This window comes from Homarus americanus, unplaced genomic scaffold (assembly GCF_018991925.1).
Source record: "Homarus americanus isolate GMGI-L3 unplaced genomic scaffold, GMGI_Hamer_2.0 scaffold21914, whole genome shotgun sequence".
NCBI classification, from domain to species: Eukaryota; Metazoa; Arthropoda; class Malacostraca; order Decapoda; family Nephropidae; genus Homarus; species Homarus americanus.
The window spans coordinates 1,192,429-1,211,890 of NW_024719665.1; the positions used below are offsets into that span (position 1 = coordinate 1,192,429).

At 43.5% G+C, this 19,462-nt stretch overlaps 2 protein-coding genes across 2 annotated transcripts; both read left to right on the forward strand.

Moving 5' to 3' along the window:
- Positions 1 to 1,592: 1,592 nt before the first annotated feature.
- On the forward strand, positions 1,593 to 8,413 carry LOC121860200 (pollen-specific leucine-rich repeat extensin-like protein 3). Its single transcript, XM_042357279.1, has 3 exons — positions 1,593 to 1,700; positions 3,736 to 3,836; positions 6,242 to 8,413. Exons 1-3 carry the CDS (start codon positions 1,698 to 1,700, stop codon positions 6,777 to 6,779), a joined length of 642 nt encoding a protein of 213 aa, XP_042213213.1. The 5' UTR covers positions 1,593 to 1,697; the 3' UTR covers positions 6,780 to 8,413.
- A 3,983-nt stretch (positions 8,414 to 12,396) lies between these two features.
- On the forward strand, positions 12,397 to 18,335 carry LOC121860201. The gene is made up of 3 exons (XM_042357280.1): positions 12,397 to 12,468; positions 14,500 to 14,600; positions 16,403 to 18,335. The coding sequence occupies exons 1-3, from the start codon at positions 12,466 to 12,468 to the stop codon at positions 16,623 to 16,625; spliced, it is 327 nt and encodes a 108-aa protein (XP_042213214.1). The 5' UTR covers positions 12,397 to 12,465; the 3' UTR covers positions 16,626 to 18,335.
- Positions 18,336 to 19,462: the final 1,127 nt, after the last annotated feature.

Below are 19,462 nucleotides of genomic sequence, written 5' to 3' on the forward strand. Positions count from 1 at the left end.
TAATAGTATGGATGTGTTACTTCCCACTTATCATCCTGTGAAAAAAATTATGTATCTATATATTTATGCGTGTGTGTGTGTGTGTGTTTAAGAGTTTAACGTTGTCTTAACACGGATTTTAAAACACACACACACACACACACACACACACACACACACACACTGTCCAGCAGGAAACTTACCACAGTATTTTACTTCCTGATCAAAAAAAGTGTAGTATTATGTAAAGATTAAACATCCCAGCTTATTTCACTTGACGATTACTGAAGACGTTACCTGGGGGCTAACTTTGAATTGTAACAGTTTATTTAGTAAAAAAAATACAGATACAGAGTGGATAATAATAACAATATTAACATGGCTGAGCCAATTGAGAACCCGAGCTCTCTTTGAGGCACTTGATATATACTATACATTTATCTCAAGGAAGTATTATGTAACATTTAGTATCATGTGGAATAGTACAATAGCATGGTAGTAATAAGTACAGGTTAAGTTAGGTTAGGTTAGGTTAGGCTAGGTTAGGCTAGCTTAGGTTATGTTAGGTTAGGTTAGGCTAGCTTAGGTTAGGTTAGGTTAGGCTAGCTTAGGTTAGGTTAGGTTAGATTAGGTTAGGTTAGGTTAGGTTAGGTTTGGTTAGGTTAGGGTTTTTAATCTTCATATTAAATGTGTCTAACTTCCGACGTTTTTATCTTTCTTACTTTCGTGTAATAAAAAAATAACGAAAGGAAAGAAGGAGGAAAACCATAGAGGAAAATTATGTAAGACAAACAAGGAAAATGACCAGAAAATACCAAGTTAACAAGTAGACACAATCTCACTCACATACTCGTTCATTATCCTCAACTATCATTAACGTTTACATAGCGAATGGTTGACCCTCATAACACGAAAACTTGAGATGCACCCAAGAGTTTCAAAACATTTGTTACAGTACCAGTGATAAGGCCAAGAAGTACCATAACTAGAGCGAGTCTCAAGGTGAACAAAAAGTTGTACCTCCTTGGGGCATCATCAACAGGTGTCTACAGGGCTTTCCTCGAATTTTGGATTTCACCTGCCTTGGTTTTGTTTCATCAGGACGAAAAGTGATTTAATATGAATAGTAGTAGCGAGACTAAAGAAAAAAGAGGATGTAAGTGAAGAGGAAACGGGTGAATAATAGCTGGATAATGAGAGAGGCAAGCAGGACGACTTGGCAACGTGGCGCCGCCCTTGAAGTCCGCCAGTGAAAGTGGAGTAGTGTTGTTGTGTGTTAGTCTTCAACCAATTTGAAGAAACTCTCTACTTGTTCTCAGATACTCTCAGATAATTAAACATTTGAAGCTTCATCGACAAAATGTGACTGGAGACAGCAGGTTTGAGCGAGAGCGCCTTGAGAAGTGTATAGCGTAAGGAGGAAATAGTTTACTTCCGAGTTGAGTTGCGTCGGAGGGTGGATCACAGCAGGGTAGTCGAAGCACCGCTCTTCCGGTATTGGGCGGAGCTGAACGCTGTCTCTCGTGTGCACTTCGACGCCCGTACACACGCACGTACATGTACACACGGCAGCGGGGGAGGAGGCAAGTGGCCGTAATGGCCATATCCTCGACGGTGCAGAGGTCGCGGCTGGGACATAAATACAGCGATGGAGGAAGGTGAGGCATTAGTTCCATCCAAGACACCAGTCAGCCCACAAGCCAGGTGCACAGAGAATCATGGTAAGCTGCCATATCCTCCCTCACATACTTCATGTCAACACACACTCACAACATAGTCTCTCTTACTTATCCAAACTCATATATTTCTATTTTTCCTGTGTTGCTATTGTAAAGGAACAATACAGCAACTAACAGAAGGCGATAAGGATACTTTAACTTGATTAATTCTTTTCTCCAGTACGCCCAAATATTTACATGGCAATCAAGAGAGTCATCTTGATTAAGATATTGTGTTTGTCGAAGTGAAGGTTATGCGAGAAGTGCCAGTCCTTCCTCATGAACTGATCATGAGGCAAGTTAGTGGTCCGTGTGAGTCTCAGCCGAGGTAAACAAACACCAAATCCTTAGTCAAGTTACGCGTTCCTTTCACACGGACCAGATACCTCACGATTCTGTCGTTGTGGGATCTTTAATCATCGTTTCCTTAGATCTAAGCTTTATGTTGAGTGTTATACGAACGATCATGTCATCCATATAGTTTTAAGCACCATTTCCACCGTTGTTATAGATTCAGTTTTCGTATTGATTCCTTCCAGAACGATTCAACCAATTTCAGTAATTTTAAACAATATTTCTGTGGTGTTTAAAATATCTACGATTCATCCATCAATTGAATTACGAAAACACCGTTTCTGTGAACCTAAATAGATGTTATACTAATGGCTTTACACGATCAGGTAATTTATGGTATATTTAAACACAGTTTCTTTGACTTGGGCCTTAACATTATTACCTATTTGTTCTTTTTCATAAATTAATGGTAAGTTGGAAGACCCTTGACTGATTATATATTGGTCTTGACAGTCTTGCAGGATAATGAGCTTATTAACAATACTAATATAATGCTAAAACGAAACCCACAAAAATAGAGCGGATTTTAAACAGTTGATAAAATAATTAATAATTAATTAATGGATGTGTTGCACAGTATGTACGGTACAGTAAGTAGCTCAGCAACGTTCACAACAGCTCGCACTTCCTCCCCCCAAGTATAAGGAGGATGTTTCCTTGCGTGAAACTCTTGAGACGCTTCCCCCTGCGCCGTGTGGTCCATCTTCCTTATCACGTCACGTGTACTGCTTGGGTATGAGTACCTACAAACACATAATATTTATTTAATAAAGTCTGCATACAAGTTTAAATTCTTTCAGCATGTATACAATATACATACAGTGTAGGTATACAAGCAATGTGGTACCTAGCCAGTGCAGGTATACAATCAGTGATAAACAGTAGGAAGTAACACACACGCAGACACACTTCCTCATTTAGTGTATTATTTGGGTTGCGAGTCGACCTTATGGGTAAGGTGAGAGGAGGGAAGGAGAGCGTACGTACGTGAGATCCTTTCTTTATTTCCAAATAAGTTTAGATTTAGATATAATGTACAAGTATTTCCATACAATACAGTGTTTGTTATAAAGGCTCTGTACTAATACAGTCTTGTAATAATGAACAGGTACAGTGATTTTCATACATCTGTATGGTATATTATCTTTGATATGATAGACTGCAATAGTAAGCTTATTTGTTGTTCCGCATCTTCACTATTCCGATTTCTCTACTAAAGCCAACCTTCAAAAGCGTTTCACACTTATGTAGTTTCCGAGATTCTCGTGCAGACACACACACAAACACACAGACATACTTCTTTGGTTTATATATATAGATAATTTATTTCTTTATTTATTTCACGCATTACGACCCGGTGTCAGCAAACCTGGTAGTGAATGAACGACTCAGGGAAGTCGTCCCCCCCAACCCTTCGAACAATGTTCGTTCTTCACCACAATCAAAGTCTCCAAATCTCCTTTCGTGTTATGAACGATACTCTCTCAGTTTTGCAAGTCTATTTGGTAATTGTGTGATAGTTGTCTGTTAACTTGCACTTGCAAGTGTTTTGTGAGAAGTATGTAATTGTTTGTGGCAATTCTATGTTTGTCTGAGGTAATCCTGTTATTGCTGGTGTTCATTTTGTATTTTTTTGGGTATTAACTTTGTGATTATCTCTCCCACCCCGCCATCATCGTCACAGTGGAAGGTTGTATTGCTAGTTAGCTTCGCGAGTGCTGTTCTGCAGACAGCAGAGGCGCAGAGCTTACCCTTCCCGGGCTACATCTCCGCAGAGAGTGTCAGGTACGTATCTTCCCTGTATCCTCTCCCACCCCCCCTCCCAACAGATCCTCCTCACCATCCCAAGGAAAACGTATCAACTCCCTATGGCTCATCCCAACTCCCTCCAGGCTGTTATTTCAACTCCCCGAAGATTTCCTTACAACTCGGTGTAGATCACACCCCAATCGCGCTCTCATATCCACCAAAACCTCTTCCTCTATTCCTCACATCTCATCTGAACTTTCCAATCTCCCTCATCAACTGATTCATGATCCTCTTAATCAACACTGTGTGGGTCAAGGTTGGTGGCAAGAGCTCGGGCAAATCGTCTACACCCGCCCGAGGGGGGCGGGCACTGTTTTCACTTAGACGGAAGTTAAGGGGACTTCTTTGTGTATACAAGTTGCTATTCATATGCAAAAATATATAAATACACTTATTTATGTTCGTGGTTTGGTATATTTACAAAAAAATCTTTACCTAATAGTTTTGGAGAAGTAATAATTCTCTCAGAAGCCACCAAACTTGTTACATGAACACAACACCTCACTACAGTGGTCTGTCTGTCCGTCTATGGGGCTTGTCCACCCCTACAACTTCCATCACTCAACCTCCATCATCCATTTATATGTATCCACCCTTGCAAAAATACCACACATATCTTCTATCCCTCCTTAATGCCCATCCACCCCCTACAGCACCCAGATCAAACCTCCAACATCACTTTATACCTATCCACTCTTACAACCACCCACACCCATCCCACCTTTTCCTATCCACTCTCCAACGACCCCTTACACCCTGCCATCATTATTCGCCCCTTCATCATCCTACCTACAGGAGGTTCACTTGTACCCCTCCTCTTCTTCTCTTTGTTTACATCCTCGTATCCTTTATTTAAACTATCACATCCTTATAGAACCTCTCTCTCTCTTTTTTTCTCTCTCTCAAAACTCTTCCCTTACTACAATTTACACCTTTTATACTACCGTTTTTGTGTTCCTTAATAGTCATTGCCCTCACCTGTCCACCCTAAACCGAAAAAGACAGACGTCCTGTCATACCCTTCACAGCATCCTCTCTTTCTCTTTCCCTCGATCACACCTCCCTTAGTATCCTGTCTTGATTCGCTCCCAAATGATGGTCATGAGAATATTCTTATTTCCGGATGGTTCTTAGCTAATATGTTCTTCCTTTATCTTTCCAACAAAATAATGATTATTTGTCTCAACTTAAGTGAAAATGAAGTAGATTTAGACGAGTTAATTATACAATAATTCACAATGAAGTGTGGTCCTGTTTTTGATTATTGTGAATGACAATTGATTTGCAAGAAACATTCACGCATGCGACATACTTGTTCACGTCATTCAGTGTATAGCTAGAGACATGCAGCAGAGGATAGGCACGAGTCTGTACTTGTTTTTAATGGGGAATTATAGAAATCGATGGAGTGGTTACCATCCATTCTAGACACTAAAATGATCACAAAGTTTTGGATACAACTCATGTAGTGTAGAAGGCCAAGTGGCTTTGGGTGCGTTCATGACCTCTACAACTCATACTGTAGCTACACTGCCAGGGTTGACTGCTGTTTTCCACTCCCACATGGCAACAGTGAGTGTCTTAGTGTGATGGCAGTTGTATGTCCTTGTTATACTTCTCTGGCTTAATCCTGAATGACGCTTAATGAGTAACTGTGAATGACACTCCTTCTGTTCACTGTCCTCACCTCTACACTGAAGCTCAGAGGAACAACTGTGTGTTTTTCCTCCTTGCACTAAACTTTCCTCACTGGGGAAGCTCACCCCAGTAAAAAGTCAAAGGTCAGGTTCATGGCTACCGTGGATTGATGGAGGCCCGGCAGCAGGCACAGAAGAAGGTGGTCATGACTTAACACCGTCATGACGCAGGCTAAGTATCATTCTGCGAGGATGGTGGTCCTAGACCTGGACGTTCAAAGATTTCGGACAATATATTATGAACCTTGGTCGCTGGGGTAAGAGAACACCTCTAGATACCGTTAATTGTTAGTGTGATCTCGACACATATAAATCACTAGTCATATGTGTTCTCTTTTCCCCAGTTACGGGAGATATTAACACGTGAATCTTTGGGAGTCCGAGTCTTGGTTTCCATACAGCAACTACTCTCACCACTCTTCTTTAATGCTCCAAATCATTTGGCATAAAATTTAACTTTAATAAATTGTTTGAAACATATTTGCGCAACTTTTGATATATTGACGCATATAGGGTTATAGATAGATATTGAGATGAGAATTATATCGAATAACATATTTCTCAATTATTGAGACAAGCATAAACTAACACCTGGACGGATGACGCCTTTGTATGGCACCAGGAAACTGCCAGGCTCAGGCGTTCGTCGTATTGTGGATTGTAATCTGTGTGTTACTCCCTCAGGGCCAAACCACCCAGAGGGGACGGCCAAGCCAATGACATCTATATTCACCTGGAGAGGCCACCACAACTGAAAGAGAACCAGGTGGTGTTCTATCCTCGCCACCTCGCCGGATTCGGTTTTGAGAAGGGCAAGGACCCCGAGTCACCCGAGTACCAGATCCACGACGCCACCAATGAGAACCTTGGGCAAAGTGACAAGCACAGTAAGCACGACAAGCATAGCAAGCACTCACACGTTGACCACCAGCACCACAGCAACAAGGGCAGCAGCGGCGGCAGTGGCAAGAAACTCAGAGCCACTGCCCCTGCACAGGAGGTTATTACCGCCCCTCCAACTCCCCCTCCCCATGTCCTTCATCCACGACCCAGCTTCCCACCCCCTCCTCCTCCCCAGTTCTCAGTAAACTCACATCGTCTCTCTCCCAGTTCTTACCCTCCCCCGCCTCCCCCTTCATCCTACAACGAGTACCCTTCTCCTCCTCATCCTGGGCACTACCCCAACCGTCCCCTGGCTTATCCTCCTCGCTACTCCCGCTAAGGATAATCTCTAACATCCTCCCCCTACACTCCCTTTTGTAAATATCCCTCCATGCTGAGTCCTGCTGACCCCTTTGACAAGTCCCGAGAAAAAAATCTTTCATATGTGCTTTAGTCCCGGTGCTCCTTACTCCTTACCATCCTTTCAGCCTCAAGCCTTAGATAAATCCTACGCTCCGTTTGCCTTTATCCTTGCTAGTTTCTAAATCATAGCTGATATACTACAGCCTCATCATAGAGTCCGGTATTCAAACGTCTTATACCCATTCTAGGAACCCGAGAATGCTATCTTCCAATGCCCTCCCGAGGAATCCAAAATCTTTCCCTACCTCGCTCACTCAGATGCCATCCTATGGAAGAAGCGAGTATAGAATCCTTCCACGTCATCCTTGAACCCACCCTAAGCGTTATCTTACCTAACCTAACCTAACCTTCCAGGATATTACGCATCCTACGAGACTCTTAGTAACAACGTCCATCCTAGGACTTTCATTACGTACATCCTGCTTTTTTATCCTCAAATTCCTGGAATATTCTTGGTCTCCATGCAATCCTTCCCTATCCTCCTTCAAGCAATCTTGCAACACTTGCACCATTCCTCAAGCACCCCAACCATGCTCTTATCGTCCAAGCAATCCCATAACGCCTTCATCCTCTAAGCAATCCTGCAAGACCCTCATCCTCCAAGCAATTTAATACCGCATTCATCCTTCAAGCATTCCTGGAACGCCTCTATCCTCAAAGCAATCCTACCCCACCGTCATCCTTAAAGCATTCCCAAAACACCCTCATCCTCCAAGCAATCCCATATCGCCTTCATCCTTCAAGCAATGCTGCAAGACCCTCATCCTCCCTGCAATTTAATAACGCATTCATCCTTCAAGCATTCCTGCAGCGCCCTTATCCTCCAAACAATCCTACGCCGCCCTCATCCTTTAATGCAATCCCACAAGACCTTCATCCTCCAAGCAATCATGCAAGACCCCATCCCCCAAGCAATTTAATAACACATTCATCGTTTAAGCAATCCTGAGTCATCTGCATCCTCCACAACACTTGCATCCTCCTCCCAAAAATCCTGAAGGAACTGCATCCTTCTCCGAGCTACCCTGCAAGGCCTCCATCATCCTCCAAGCTACCCTACAAGGCCTCCCTCAACCTCCAAGAACTCCCCAAGGGCCTTCATCATCCTCCAAGCAATCCTACATGGACTCCAACATCCTCCAAGCAATCCTACATGGCCCCCATCGTCCTCCAAGCAGTCTTCGAGGCCTCCAACTCCCAAATCATCCTGCAACACCCCCCTCATCCTTCATGTCATCCTCAATGGTTGGACCGGCAAGAATAAGGGCATACACAAGAGGGCATTTTATACTATGTGATATTAATATTTACAAATATTTATAATATGTATACTATGTCAAGAATTATGTACACATGCACATAATGTATATTGTGGTAATTTATGAATCTAATATACGGTGCTGAAAAAGGTGAAAATCTTTAAAAAAAATTATATATATCTTGTATAATAAACGTGTGATTGTTGCCATGAGTAGTCGCGCTGAGTGAAAGAATGTCATAAGTGTCGAAGTTCTATTTAACAATATGCACTAATAAACCTTAGTGAAAATAGTCCTTTGTGTCCCTGTTCCCTCTTCTTCAGTGATCTATCTCTCTATCATAGAGTTGGCCACCAGAGACTTCCTCTACAAAATAATATTTTGGGGCTATTATCATTATTACCCGATTTGGCAACACTTATAATTTCATTTCTCCTTGACAGTCTTTCTCCGACCTTCTCTCCTACCTTTCATTTTGCTCATTGATAATTCCATAATTTTCCTTTAATAATGTCGGCGCGCATACTGCAGGCTCCTCAGTTTTCATTAAGGAGCCACAGATGGGTGGTGCACGGTGGCAGGGCATGGGGAAAGTGCCACACCGAGAGTAGGAAGAAGGACGAGGAGTTGCAGGGGATGGATAACAACATCCTGACCACCACCCACAGGACCATTTCCCACCCTCACACTAGTCACCAGCTGAGGCAGCTCAGTGTCCAGTACGATCACGTGAGGCAGCTAGCCAGTATCCGTTGGTGGATGCAAGAGCTGAGAGACCGGTACCAAGAGCTACAGACGGACATCCAGCACGAGAGCAAACGTCTGCATGAACAAAAGTGGGCCGCCTTGGTGTGGGAGGCTGCCAACAATTACCGCGATTTTGCTGCTTTCTGGATCGGGATCAAGCGACTGATGGGTTCCACCTCTAGCACGGTCTCTTACCTGCTCGACCAAAACAACGTTTAAATAATCAAGGAGGAAAACCAAGAACAATTACATCAGCGATATTTACGGAAGATCCTTACTATTAGTGAACAGGAGAACGAGGGCTTCGACAGGGAGTTTGTGGAGGACATTTCAGGTCAGTTGCAGGACCATCAGAAACCTGCCCAGCCGCTACTACGGACTGACTTCACTAGACTGGTGGACAAAAGCTACCTGGCGGAGCGCATAGTTCCTGCAGAAGTGTCAGCCGTCATAAAAGGGTTTAAAACAAATCACCTGGGAAAAGCCATATTAACAAGAAGATCCAGGCCCAACTCCCCGACAGCACGATAGAGAGGCTTGCTCATATATGCAGTGCCTACCTTGCCTCTGGGTACCTACCTAAGATATTCAAAATCGCCTCATACCAAAAGCAGGAAAGCCTCCAAAGATAGTCAAAAACTTTCGACTAGAGGTACCTGCCAAAATCCTCGAAAAAAAATAGTAAACAAGCGGTTGCGGATGTATCTAGAGGACGAAGACGTGCATAATCCCCGCCAGTTCGGCTTCCGCCAGTACCGAGCCACATCCACCGCCATAACCCAGGCCTACGAGCAGATTGCCAACGCCATGACTGGCCACCTGCCGTACAACGTGGTACTGAGGGACGTCAGCAAGACGTTTGACAAAGTTTGGCACGCGGGGCTGCAGTATAAGATCACACAACTGGGGCTACCCGAAAACCTGACGCGCCTGCTGTGCAACTTCATTACGGACCGTAGAGCCAAAATCAAGATGCAAGAACATTGTGGAGAAGAATTCTCACTCTCGAGCAGCGTGCCTTAGGGCTCTAGTCTCTCACCAACCCTTTACACGGTGTACACGGCTGACCTGTTACCCCCAATCGTCGGTAGCGAGTACGTCATTTATGCCGACGATGTAATATACTGTAGATCGTCACCTGCCCAGGAAGGTCCACGGCAAGGGTGGCGTGACTCACTGCTCGGGCAATAGAGGGTATCTCGGAGTATTAAAATAAATGGAAAACAAAAACAAACTAAGCAAAATTTGAGGTCATACCCAAAGCCAAATTCAAGCCGGCGCCATTGATGATCGACGACGAAGAGATTGAGTACTCTAAACAAGGCAGGCTGCTCGGCCTCATCATCTCACGGACGGGCATCATTCCCCACGTGAAGGACAGTCTAAAGAATGCCAAAGTTGCCGCCGCCAAATTAAAACGTTTTAAACTGATGCCTGAGAAGATACAAGTCCACCTGTACAAGGCTCTGGTGAGGCCTGTGTTGGAGTACCCACACATACCACTCGTCACACTCGGGAAGACCAGACTACAACAACTACAGAGTTTCCAAACCAGTGTCTGAGGTCAGCCAGTGGCCAAGTGCCACCCTACCAGGAGTCAGTGAAAACCATCCACGTGAGAAATAAAACGGACGTCCTCAACGTCAGGTTCCATCGTCTAGGGAAGAAGGTTTGGGACAAGCTCCTGTAAGACCCTCACAGACAGACCACCTACGAGGGGAAGACATCAACGGAGGCCGACCCCACGCCTGGTGGCCACTGAGTCTGCCCGCACTACAACAACCCAACCCGCGACCCATCTATGTCCGCCACAGTGATCCACCTTAGATTAAAACTTAGATGATGTAAGATCACATTTAACAAGTCACAATCTAGTGAGTCCATAACGTAATACAGTAATATGATCTTACTAAACATGTAATTATAAATCAAACTAGTCATTGTCAACCAAAGTAATCATTGTGCATCCTCATCCTAAATCCTAGGTTAGCTTAGTTAGCCAACAACTCTGTAATATGTAAAACAAGGGGTGTTGTCCCCCTCTGCGTAACTCATTAAACTTCTTTTCCAACCTTTCCCCTCACGACTATCTGTCGTGACTTCTCTATCCCTCATGTCTGGCTGTGTCTTGAGCCCCAGCATGCCTTCCATCCTTTTCCCAACTTAATGGAAAAAATAAAGTAATTCGTGCAATGTATAAAAATTTTGCTCCAAGGATATGACATTTAATTTTGTGTAAGATTACATTATCTGTTCTTTTAATGTAGTACAGTGTTCATGTCAAAATGAACTATTTCATTGATGTAAAAATAATTATTGTATTGTTATAACATTTATAACTTTTTGTAAACCCCAGAAATGGATGACAAAAGTGAGGGTGGGAGTAGTATACTACCCTGTCCTTATGATGTCATAGTTTTATGGTCAATAAGGTATTTCAATTTCAACATAGCAATCCTCTCTCCCTGCTTCAACCTTCTCCCCCTGCTTCAACCCTTCCCCCTGCCTTTGCTCTCTCCCCTGCTTCAACCCTCCCCCCTGCCTTTACTCTCTCCCCTGCCTCAACCCTCCCCCCTGCCTTTGCTCTCTCCACTGCTTTAACCCTCTCCCCCTGCCTTTGCTCTCTCCCCTGCTTCAACCCTCCCCCCCTGCCATTGCTTTTTTCCCCTGGTTTAACCCTTCCCTGCCTTGTTTCCTTCCCCCTGCTTTAACCCTCTCCCCTGCCTTTGCTCTCTCCCCTGCTTTATCCCTCTCCCTGCCTTTGTTTCCTCTCCTGCTTCAACCCCTCTCCCTGCCTTTTGTTTCTCTCTCCTCTGCTTTTATCCCTCCCCCTGCCTTTGCCTTCTCCCCCTGCCTCAACCCTTCTGCTCTTTGCTCTCCCCCTGCTTTAACCCTCTCCCCTGCCTTTTGCTTCTCTCCCTTGCTGCTCTCCCCTGCTTCAACTCTCCCCTGCCTTTGCTCTCTCCCCTGCTTCAACTCTCCCCCTTCCTTTGCTCTCTCCTGCTTCAACCTTTCCCCTGTCTTTGCTCTCTCCCCTGCTTAAGTTTCTCCCTGCTTTAACCCTCCCCCTGCCTTTGCTTCTCCCCTGCTTTAACTCCTCTCCCACTGCCTTTTGCTCTCCCCTGCTTTTAACCCCCCCTTTGTCTGCTCTCCCCTGCTTTAACCCTCTCCCCCCCTGCCTTTACTCTCTCCCTTGCCTCAACCCTCTCCCCCTGCCTTTGCTCTCTCCCCTGCCTCAACCCTCTCCCCTTGCCCTCTCCCCTGCTTTAACCCTCTCCCCCTACCTTTGCTCTCTCCCCTGCCTCAACCCTCTCCCCCTGCCTTTGCTCTCTCCCCTGCTTTAACCCTCTCTCCCTGCCTCATCCCTGCTTCCGGTATTGGGTGGAGTTAACGCTGTCTCTCGTGTGCACTTCGACGCCCGTACACACGCACGTACATGTACACACGGCAGCGGGGGAGGAGGAAAGTGGCCGTAATGGCCATATCCTCGACGGTGCAGAGGTCGCGGCTGGGACATAAATACAGCGGTGGAGGAAGGTGAGGCATTAGTTCCATCCAAGACACCAGTCAGCCCACAAGCCAGGTGCACAGAGAATCATGGTAAGCTGCCATATCCTCCCTCACATACTTCATGTCAACACACACTCACAACATAGTCTCTCTTACTTATCCAAACTCATATATTTCTATTTTTCCTGTGTTGCTATTGTAAAGGAACAATACAGCAACTAACAGAAGGCGATAAGGATACTTTAACTTGATTAATTCTTTTCTCCAGTACGCCCAAATATTTACATGGCAATCAAGAGAGTCATCTTGATAAAGATATTGTGTTTGTCGAAGTGAAGGTTATGCGAGAAGTGCCAGTCCTTCCTCATGAACTGATCATGAGGCAAGTTAGTGGTCCGTGTGAGTCTCAGCCGAGGTAAACAAACACCAAATCCTTAGTCAAGTTACGCGTTCCTTTCACACGGACCAGATACCTCACGATTCTGTCGTTGTGGGATCTTTAATCATCGTTTCCAAAGATCTAAGCTTTATGTTGAGTGTTATACGAACGATCATGTCATCCATATAGTTTTAAGCACCATTTCCACCGTTGTTATAGATTCTGTTTATATATTGAATCCTTTCAGATCGATTCAATCATTTTCAGTAATTTTAAACAATATTTCTGTGGTGTTTAAAATATCTACGATTCATCCATCATTGAATTACGAAAACACCGTTTTTGTGAACCTAAATAGATATTATACTAATGGCACTACAGGATCAGGTAATTTATGGTATATTTAAACACAGTTTCTTTGACTTGGGCCTTAACATTATTACCTATTTGTTCTTTTTCATAAATTAATGGTAAGGTGGAAGACCCTTGACTGATTATATATTGTTCTTGACAGTCTTGCAGGATAATAAGCTTATTAACAATACTAATATATTGCTAAAAAGAAACCCACAAAAAATAGAGCGGATTTTAAACAGTTGATAAAATAATTAATAATTAATTAATGGATGTGTTGCACAGTATGTACGGTACAGTAAGTAGCTCAGCAACGTTCACAACAGCTCGCACTTCCTCCCCCAAGTATAAGGAGGATGTTTCCTTGCGTGAAACTCTTGAGACGCTTCCCCCTGCGCCGTGTGGTCCATCTTCCTTATCACGTCACGTGTACTGCTTGGGTATGAGTACCTACAAACACATAATTTTTATTTTATAAAGTCTGCATACAAGTTTAAATTCTTTCAGCATGTATACAATATACATACAGTGTAGGTATACAAGCAATGTGGTACCTAGCCAGTGCAGGTATACAATCAGTGATAAACAGTAGGAAGTAACACACACACAGACACACTTCCTCATTTAGTGTATTATTTGGGTTGCGAGTCGACCTTATGGGTAAGGTGGGAGGAGGGAAGGAGAGCGTACGTACGTGAGATCCTTTCTTTATTTCCAAATAAGTTTAGATTTAGATATAATGTACAAGTATTTCCATACAATACAGTGTTTGTTATAAAGGCTCTGTACTAATACAGTCTTGTAATAATGAACAGGTACAGTGATTTCCATACATCTGTATGGTATATTATCTTTGATATGATAGACTGCAATAGTAAGCTTATTTGTTGTTCCGCATCTTCACTATTCCGATTTCTCTACTAAAGCCAACCTTCAAAAGCGTTTCACACTTATGTAGTTTCCGAGATTCTCGTGCAGACACACACACAAACACATAGACATACTTCTTTGGTTTATATATATAGATAATTTATTTCTTTATTTATTTCACGCATTACGACCCGGTGTCAGCAAACCTGGTAGTGAATGAACGACTCAGGGAAGTCCCCCCCAACCCTTCGAACAATGTTCGTTCTTCACCACAATCAAAGTCTCCAAATCTCCTTTCGTGTTATGAACGATACTCTCTCAGTTTTGCAAGTCTATTTGGTAATTGTGTGATAGTTGTCTGTTAACTTGCATTTGCAAGTGTTTTGTGAGAAGTATGTAATTGTTTGTGGCAATTCTATGTTTGTCTGAGGTAATCCTGTTATTGCTTGTGTTCATTTTGTATTTTTTTGGGTATTAACTTTGTGATTATCTCTCCCACCCCGCCATCATCGTCACAGTGGAAGGTTGTATTGCTAGTTAGCTTCGCGAGTGCTGTTCTGCAGACAGCAGAGGCGCAGAGCTTACCCTTCCCGGGCTTCATCTCCGGCGAGAGTGTCAGGTACGTATCTTCCCTGTATCCTCTCCTCTCCCACCCCCCTCCCAACAGATCCTCCTCACCATCCCAAGGAAAACGTATCAACTCCCTATGGCTCATCCCAACTCACTCCAGGCTGTTATTTCAACTCCTCGAAGATTTCCTTACAACTCGGTGTAGATCACACCCCATTCTCGCTCTCATATCACACCCTGCCATCTTTATTCGCCCCTTCATCATCCTACCTACAGGAGGTTCACTTGTACCCCTCCTCTTCCTCTATTTGTTTACATCTTCGTATCCTTCATTTAAACTATCACATCCTTATAGAACCCCCCCCCTCTCTTTCTCTCGCTTCCCTTACTACAATTTACACCTTTTATCCTTCCGTTCCTGTGTTCCTTAATAGTCATTGCCGTCACCTGTCCACCCTAAACCGAAAAAGACAGACGTCCTGTCACATCCTTCACAGCATCCTCTCTTTCTCTTTCTCTCGATCACACCTCCCTTAGTATCCTGTCTTGATTCGCTCCCAAATGATGCTCATGAGAATATTCTTATTTCCGGATGGTTCTTAGCTAATATGTTCTTCCTTTATCTTTCCAACAAAATATTGATTATTTGTCTCAACTTAAGTGAAAATGAAGTAGATTTAGACGAGTTAATTATACAATAATGCACAATGAAGTGTGGTCCTGTTTTTTTATTATTGTGAATGACAATTGATTTGCAAGAAACATTCACGCATGCGCCATACTTGTTTACGTCATTCAGTGTATAGCTAGAGAGGTGCAGCAGAGGATAGGGACGAGTCTGTACTTGTTTTTAATGGGGAATTATAGAAATCGTGGAGTGGTTACCATCCATTCTAGACACTAAAAAGATCACAAAGTTTTGGATACAACTCATGTAGTGTAGAAGGCCAAGTGGCTTTGGGTGCGTTCATGACCTCTACAACTCATACTGTAGCTACACTGCCAGGGTTGACTGCTGTTTTCCACTCCCACATGGCAACAGTGAGTGTCTTAGTGTGATGGCAGTTGTATGTCCTTGTTATACTTCTCTGGCTTAATCCTGAATGACGCTTAATGAGTAACTGTGAATGACACTCCTTCTGTTCACTGTCCTCACCTCTACACTGAAGCTCAGAGGAACAACTGTGTTTTTCCTCCTTCTTGCACTACACTTTCCTCACTGGGGAAGCTCACCCCAGAAAAAAAGTCAAAGGTCAGGTTCATGGCTACCGTGGATTGATGGAGGCCCGGCAGCAGGCACAGAAGAAGGTGGTCATGACTTAACACCGTCATGACGCAGGCTAAGTATCATTCTGCGAGGATGGTGGTCCTAGACCTGGACGTTCAAAGATTTCGGACAATATATTATGAACCTTGGTCGCTGGGGTACGAGAACACCTCTAGATACCGTTAATTGTTAGTGTGATCTCGACACATATAAATCACTAGTCATATGTGATCTCTTTTCCCCAGTTACGGGAGATATTAACACGTGAATCTTTGGGAGTCCGAGTCTTGGTTTCCATACAGCAACTACTCTCACCACTCTTCTTTAATGCTCCAAATCATTTGGCATAAAATATAACTTTAATAAATTGTTTGAAACATATTTGCGCAACTTTTGATATATTGACGCATATAGGGTTATAGATAGATATTGAGATGAGAATTATATCGAATAACTTATTTCTCAATTATTGAGACAAGCATAAACTAACACCTGGACGGATGACGCCTTTGTATGGCACCAGGAAACTGCCAGGCTCAGGCGTTCGTCGTATTGTGGATTGTATCTGTGTGTTACTCCCTCAGGGCCAAACCACCCACAGGGGACGGCCAAGCCAATGACATCTATATTCACCTGGAGAGGCCACCACAACTGAAAGAGAACCAGGTGGTGTTCTATCCTAGCCACCTCGCCGGATTCGGTTTTGAGAAGGCCAAGGACCCCGAGTCACCCGAGTTCCAGATCCACGACGCCACCAATGAGAACCTTAGGCAAAGTGACAAGCACAGTAAGCACCATCATAACTAGCACTCACACGATGACCACCAGCACCAGAGCAACAAGGGCAGTAGCGGCGGCAGTGACAAAAAACTCAGAGCCACTGCCCCTGCACAGGAGGTTATTAACGTCCCTCTAACTTCCCCTACCCCTGTCCTTCATCCACGACCCAGCTACCCCCCCCTCCCCCTCCCCAGTTCCCAGTAAAATCACATCGTCTCTCTCCCAGTTCTTACCCTCCCCCGCCTCCCCCTTCATCCTACAACGATTACCCTTCTCCTCCTCATCCTGGGCACTACCCCAACCGTTCCCTGGCTTATCCTCCTCGCTACTCCCGCTAAGGATAATCTCTAACATCCTCCACCTACACTCCCTTTTGTAAATATCCCTCCATGCCGAGTCCTGCTGACCCCTTTGACAAGTCCCGAGAATAAAATCTTTCATATGTGCTTTAGTCCCGGTGCTCCTTACCCCTTACCATCCTTTCAGCCTCAAGCGTTAGATAAATCCTACGCTCCGTTTGCCCTTATCCTTGCTAGTTTCTAAATCATAGCTGATATACTACAGCCTCATCATAGAGTCCGGTATTCAAACGTCTTATACCCATTCTAGGAACCCGAGAATGCTATCTTCCAATGCCCTCCCGAGGAATCCAAAATCTTTCCCTACCTCGCTCACTCAGATGCCATCCTATGGAAGAAGTCAGTATAGAATCCTTCCACGTCATCCTTGAACCCACCCTAAGCGTTATCTTACCTAACCTAACCTAACCTTCCAGGATATTATGCATCCTTCGAGACTCTGAGTATCAACGTCCATCCAAGGACCTTCATTACGTACATCCTGCTTATTTATCCTCAAATTCCTGGAATATTCTTGGTGTCCATGCAATCCTTCACTATCCTCCTTCAAGCATTCTTGCAACATTTCCACCATTCCTCAAGCACCCCAACCATGCTCTCATCCTCCAAGCAGTTCCACAACGCATTCATCTTCCAAGCAATCTTACAAGACTCCATCCTACCAGCACTTTAATAATGCATTCGTCCTTCAAGTTTTCCTGCGATGGGTGTATCGTCCAAGCAACCTACGCCGCCGTCATCCTTAAGGTTATCCCATAAGACCCTCATCCTCCAAGTAATAATAGAAGGCCCCCATCATTCGTCAAACAATCCTACAAGGCCTTCTATCCTTCACCCAATCCTACACCGAGCTCATTCTTCAAACAATCCTGCAACAACCCCATCCTCCAAGCAATTTAAGAACGCACACATCCTTCAAGTTATACTGTAAGATCCCCATCCTCCACAACACTTCCATCATCCTCCAAGCAATCCTACATGGCCCCCATCGTCCTCCAAGCAGTCTTCGAGACCTCCAACACCCAAATCATCCTGCAACACCCCCCCTCATCCTTCATGTCATCCTCAATGGTTGGACCGGCAAGAATAAGGGCATACACAAGAGGGCATTTTATACTATGTGATATTAATATTTACAAATATTTATAATATGTATACTATGTCAAGAATTATGTACACATGCACATAATGTATATTGTGGTAATTTATGAATCTAATATACGGTGCTGAAAAAGGTGAAAATCTTTAAAAAAAATTATATATATCTTGTATGATAAACGTGTGATTGTTTTCATGAGTAGTCGCGCTGAGTGAAAGAATGTCATAAGTGTCGAAGTTCTATTTATACAATATGCACTAATAAACCTTAGTGAAAATAGTCCTTTGTGTTCCTGTTCCCTCTTCTTCAGTGATCTATCTCTCTAGATTATCCTAGAGTTGGCCACCAGAGACTTCCTCTACAAAATAATATTTTGGGGCTATTATCATTATTACCCGATTTGGCAACACTTATAATTTCATTTTTCCATTACAGTCTTTCTCCGACCTTCTCTCCTACCTTTCATTTTGCTCATTGATAATTCCATCATTATTCTATGTTGTGTATTAGTCAGGTAAAATTATTTGATATATAATTGGCGATATGGTATCAGCACTGTGTGGGTCACTATTGCACCAACTGAGCCAGTGAGTGGAGAGAGGCAGACGAGCCTGGCTGGTGAAAGTGTGGTTCAGGTTAGTTAAGGCTCTGGTTGTTTATATTTCATTTGTTGTTTTGCTTGTCTTTATAAATACGCCCCTAAATTTATTTTATTAAGAAATTATGCAGTGTGTGATTCCTCCTAACTATAAGCTAATCTGAGGCTTATTAAGAACCTGGTGGATATAATATTAGTTTATATAATATTTACCCTGCTTGTTGTTGTGACCACTAATGGCAAGGGTTTGTTTCTTTATGGATTTGTACTTGTTCAAAATATCACAAGTCAACGCGGGCCCTTCGTGCCAGGTGAAAGTTTGAACGTTCGTGCTTGGCTAGTGAGCAACCACCGTCCGGCTGACAGCGTACAGCAACAAAATGGTTAATTAATGCCTTCCTAAAGAAACCATCGACATGGGACCAGGTTTGTTCCACTCTACGAATTTTTTGTGATTTTTCCACCAAGTTTGATGAAAAACAATTGTGCCGTTTCGGCTGCCCAGAACAGACACACACACACACACATGCCTAGTCCTATAGTGTATTAGATTAGATAGTATATTAGATTCCTGGTTTTTATTCCAGTCCGACTAAAAACATGCAGGATTGTCTACAGTACAGTCCAAATAAATTCGTAAATTGTCATGTAATCGGGTGTTGCTGAAAGGTTTCGCTAGAGCCAATTACCAATTATAGACTAGCAAATATCTCTTCTCATTGGGCGATCTAATATGATAAATGGAATTTCGTCTTGATAGCCATGAAGTCGATATAATATTGGGCTACCTTATATAGTTTGAATATAC